The sequence below is a fragment of the Talpa europaea genome (genome assembly GCF_964194135.1).
Source record: "Talpa europaea genome assembly, chromosome: 15".
In the NCBI taxonomy this organism is placed as follows: domain Eukaryota; kingdom Metazoa; phylum Chordata; class Mammalia; order Eulipotyphla; family Talpidae; genus Talpa; species Talpa europaea.
The window spans coordinates 18,359,641-18,364,515 of NC_140083.1; the positions used below are offsets into that span (position 1 = coordinate 18,359,641).

Consider the following 4,875-nt stretch of genomic DNA (forward strand, 5'->3'; position numbering starts at 1 on the left):
AGCCTTTACTTGGGACATTTTATTTAAAAGGATCAACTGGTCTTGGTCAGCTTAGGAAGGTTAGGAAGGGATGCAATACTCAGGTGAAAATATGAGGGAGAACTTTAAATACCTAGCTACCTTGTCACACATTTAAATTAGATTGGCTTCGGCTGTTCTGATCTTTCCGCGTGGTTATCCAGAGCAGTCACTCAAGTTTTGGTTCTCTTTTACATAGCTGCATTCGGAGATGCTCTACATGAGGCAAGTTTAGAAAAAGAGAAACACTTATACCTGGAATTTATATTCTTCCAAGTAATCTTTTAGTCTTGTTGGCAAAGGCAGTCCCCAGACGGTACCGGTACATTTGTTAATGGCGAGTCTACAGAGGTGCTGCAGAGGTGGAGCGGCCGTGTAGAGCGGTTTGGTCAGATAAAGGTGAACAGTGCCATTCCGGGGGGCTTCTGGGCCCGTCCGCTTATCCTTGCACATCTGAACATAGTAGTCAATCAGATGAACCACACTGTCAAATTGTTTCAGCTTGGACTTGACACATATGATAGAGTCCAATCTGAATTTCCCATCTTGGTATTCGATTCGCAGATTAGTTGGTCCAGCTGATGTTTTAACAGATATTGTTAGTAGGTAGTCTGAATGCGAACTATCTCTAATCAAGAAAGTTCCTTCTGGTGCCTCTTTTAATTTCTCTTTGGCTTCATTAACAGTCATACTCCCCCAGTACCAACCTGGGGTTTTTATTCAAAGGGAAAAAGAAAAGAGGGTAAAATAGTTATTATAAAGAATTTTTAAAAATAGGGTAAGTACTTGGCAACAGTTTTTCTAATTCTAAAAAGAAGTGTATGAGTGAAATCTGAGCAGAGCCTACCACAATACCGTTGACAGAAATTTCATAAAATTGTGGGTCCATTTTATTTTATCAACACAAACCATCAGCCAGTTTTCGTGCCCTCTCTCTCTAAAGTAACTTTCTGTAACTGTTCTTTAAACTATCTTTAGATTTTCTCCTAAAGGAACAAAGGAAAAGTCACCATATCACACACTGGCTGACAGAGCCTGATGCTTCTAGCAGGTTTCAAATGAAATAGAAGATTTAAAGTAAATTAAAAATAAATTAAAAGTTAAGAATAAAGTCCATGCCCTTAAGAAAGCGGAAAACCCAACTCCAGGAATTCCATGCATTAGCGTAAAAACAGAGGCAACTTTTGGGATGGTTGGTGCTCCTTCTCCCCAGCCTGTGAGAGGCTGCATCTCCTCGTTCAAAGCCCCAGAAAGCACTACTATATGCCTGTTTTAAAAAGTACAGTTCTAGGACAATAGCTTCTGTTTGCTGCTTTGATTACAGAAACCTTATACCTTATCAGTCACTGAAAAAAGGAGGGAAACCCCAATGGATAAATCAGTACATTGTGTTTAAGATCTTCCCTAAACTCCTTTGGACTTTGATCTAATATAAATCCAATCACAACCAACATTCTCCACTTGATCTGCCTGCACGATCTCCCCCGGCCCATCCCGTTTATAAAAATGACTTTGAGATATTCTGCATTTAAGAAATCTGAACAATGCACCCCTACCTCCACCCCCCCCCAAAATTGCTCGGATACCCGGAGTCTGTCCCTCCAGCTGGGTGGAGGCCCAGAGGTAAGACCCGAACCCAGAGGTAAGACCCGAACCGCACGTTAAGGAACTTTTCGCTCGCCCTGCCGCTACCCAAACTTCGACTTTGCCCCAAACGGAAGCTTATAGAATCCAAATTTTGAAAGTCTGCACGGTCTGCCGGAATTCTTTTATCTTTTCGTCTTTCGGATGGCCAGCGACAACAGCGAGGCGCGCGGCGCGCAGGACTGCGCTGGAAACCAGCATGATGAGCCCGGCGCGCCGCCCCTGAAGGCCGAGCTCGGCGGGCACTGGGCTGTCCGCGCGCCTCCGGGTTTCGCGGCAGCCGCCTGCGTGGCAATCTGTCTGTCCCTGAACTTGGCAGTCCAGATCCCGGGCTGCAGCGACTGCTGGGCGCTGCAGCCCGATCCCCCCCGAAACTGCGGGGGACGCAGTGCAGCGCCCGCTCGCCGCTCTCGCACCCCGCAAAAAGGGAGGCGCCAGGTACTTTCTCGGCTAGGGCTTGAGTCCAAGCGCACACCCCTGAGCAGCCCCGTAAAATAGTCAAGGTCCCCAAGAAGCTCCCCAAGAAGCAAATTCCAAGGAGTACTTCTCGAGCTCCGTCCTCGCCTTGGGCCTCGGAGTCCCTGGAGAACTACTTTCCTTTCGTATTTATTCCCCAGGATCGATCCTGGGCCGCGCGGGCATCTTTCCCCGGGGTCCCCAGCCCTGAGGCAGGGACAGGAGATGAGGGAACATATTTCCATGCGTTTTTTCTGCTTCCCACGTCAGCTCTACTTACTACACTCCCCGCCAGTGTAGCCCCCAGCCGCGTCCCTGCGGGAGGCGACCCCACCCGGCGCGCGCCGCAGCCAGCCCGCTCCCTACCTGTTTGACTGAGCTCCTGCAGGGCCTTCGCCAGACGCGCCGCCTCCGGGGCCGGCTCCTCCGCGGACCCCGCGGTCCCCCACTGGCTCCGCGCCCCTTCCCCGCCATTCCCGGAGGGCTCGAGGCACCGCAGGGTCATGGGAGAAGGGTCACCGCGGCCGAGACAGGTGGCCGCCCGAGTCGGGGCGGAGAGGGACACGCGTCCTTCCTGGAAATCAGTGGCAACCCCAAAACGAGTCCCTGCAGGGTCTCCGAAACGGGAGCGGAGGGGGAAGGGACAGAGAGTTGCTGGTTCTCCCTCCCCAGGTCGCGGTGGACAGATGGCAAAGTCCCCCGCAGGCGCGGTCACCCACAGTTTGCCTGAAAACAAGAAGTGGGGGCGGGGTGGGTCAGTCGGAACTGGACCCCTGCAGCTGGGGTGTGGGTGGAGAGACAGAAACGTGGAAAATCCCGGGGACTTCTCTGCGCCTCTGCTCTTGCTCCATTTAACCCTCAGCATCCAGTGGCTGCCCTGACCCAACTCTGGAGAAAGGAGAATAAAGAGCGCGCAGAGCGCGTGGATCCAAGACGCAAGAGTTGGAGGGGACGGGAGCGGGGAGAGGGAAGGGCAGGGTGAGGGTGGGGAACTCGGTGTCCACCCGCCCAGGGCTACGCTCTTAAAGCGCAGCCTGGACGAGCAGAGTCACCTGCGGGTTCGGTGGTAAACAGGCCCTAGTGAAGAGCAAGTAGGGAAAAAATGGACAGACAAGAACAGGCGAGACCCCCCCAAACCAGCACTCCAGCCTCACATTCCCCACAGTCCTGGGGAGCCCTAGGAGGAAACCAGCCACACCAACGAGGCTCCCCGCTCTATAGCGCCGCGGGGTTCGCGAGGCCACGGAGCCCGCAGCTCCCCGCGCCGAGGTGAGCCATCTGCCGCATCCCCGCCCTGCAGCCGCCTCGCTCCCCTCCCCCAGCTCGCCGAGCCCCTTTGGGGCGGTGGGGTGGGGTGGGGGCCCGGCACACCGAGGCGCCGGCCTCTCCCGGAGTCCCGAGGCTGCCGCCTCCGTGGCGACCGCGGGCGCTGTCGAGGAATCAGCCGGAGCGCGCGGCCCGCGCCGGGGCTCCAGGCGGCGGCCGGGTCCCAGCAGGCGGCGGCGAGCGCCATGGGACCTGCAGGACGAGGAACGCCGAGCCCTTACCTCGGCCTGGGCGGCTGCTGCCGCCTCCGCACCAAGCTGCCTCCCGAGCCCACATGGGGCAGGGGCGCGGGAGCGGCCCGGGGGAGCTGGGGTGTCTGCGCGAGTTGCCCCAGCTCACTTTTAATTTGGGAACGAGATGCCAGGGGATGCTACCAGTTCTGCGCTCCGCGGCGGGGGCGCAGGAGTTCTCGGCTCCGCAGGCAAACAAAAGCCCCAGGGATCAGCGCCTGAAGCCCTCCTCCCCGCCCCTCCGGGCCCCGACAGCCCCTGCAGGCTCAGACGCCCCCACCCAGGCTGTGGCTGGGCTGCGTCTCCCGTTGTGGCCGGGAAGGTGGGAAGGGGAGAGGAAGACAGGAAAAAAGCCAGGGCGGGAGGCGGTGGGTGGGGAGGAGCAGGCGATCAGGTTATTAGGCTTATTAATTGGAGTGGCAGTTTAGGGGGGAAAACTCCGGAGACTTCCCGACGCCGAGGGGGAATCAGGGAAAGCAGCAGCAGCAGCAGCAGCAGCAGCGCCCGGGCGCGGGGCAGAACCCCGGCTCGGACTCGCCCCCCCGCGGCTCCCAGCAGCGGAAGCCCAGGCCGCCCGCGGCCGCGCCCCGCGCCCCCCCAGGCGACCCTCCTCGGGGCGGAGCCTGCGGGCTCCGGGACCGGTACCTGCCGCCCGCCGCGGCCGGGGTCCCTCCCGCACCCGGGCTGCGGGCGCAGGGGACGGCGAGGCTGCGCGCCCGGGGCCCCGGCGTGCAGTGTCCGCGGCCCGCGCAGCGCCGGAGGCGGCGGGCGAGGAGGATCATGCTTCACGGGAAGCCCAGAGCCCCGAGCCGCGGCGGCGGCGGCGAGACTTGGCAAGAGTTAAACGTCTGTCCCCGGAGCCGTGTGTGCTGCGCGCGACTTCCCAGCCCGACGCGCCTCCCTCGCTCCCCGCCTCCCTCCTCCTGCGCGCGGCTCGCGCGCCCCGCCCGGCTGCGGCGGAGGCCGCTTTCCAGGAACTTTCCAGGAATCCGCCTCACGTGACCGCGGCCCCCGCTCCCGCTTTAAAGAGGCTCCGGCGCGCGGCGCCGGCTGCGGGGAGGCGGGCTCCGAGCGCGCGGGTGCAGACCTGGGCGCCGCCGAGCCCCGGGAGCCCCGCGCGCCCCGCGCGCCCGGACGCTGGCTGGAGAAGCTCCGGGCCCCGCCATGTCGGCGGCCGGAGGTTTGCAGCTGCCGGTGCCCG

At 59.7% G+C, this 4,875-nt stretch overlaps 1 protein-coding gene across 1 annotated transcript; it reads right to left on the reverse strand.

Moving 5' to 3' along the window:
- Positions 1-267: 267 nt before the first annotated feature.
- On the reverse strand, positions 268-2,623 carry SOCS2 (suppressor of cytokine signaling 2; the record flags this gene model as incomplete). The annotated part of the gene is made up of 2 exons (XM_084256200.1): positions 268-725; positions 2,485-2,623. The coding sequence occupies 2 exons, from the start codon at positions 2,621-2,623 to the stop codon at positions 268-270; spliced, it is 597 nt and encodes a 198-aa protein (XP_084112326.1).
- Positions 2,624-4,875: the final 2,252 nt, after the last annotated feature.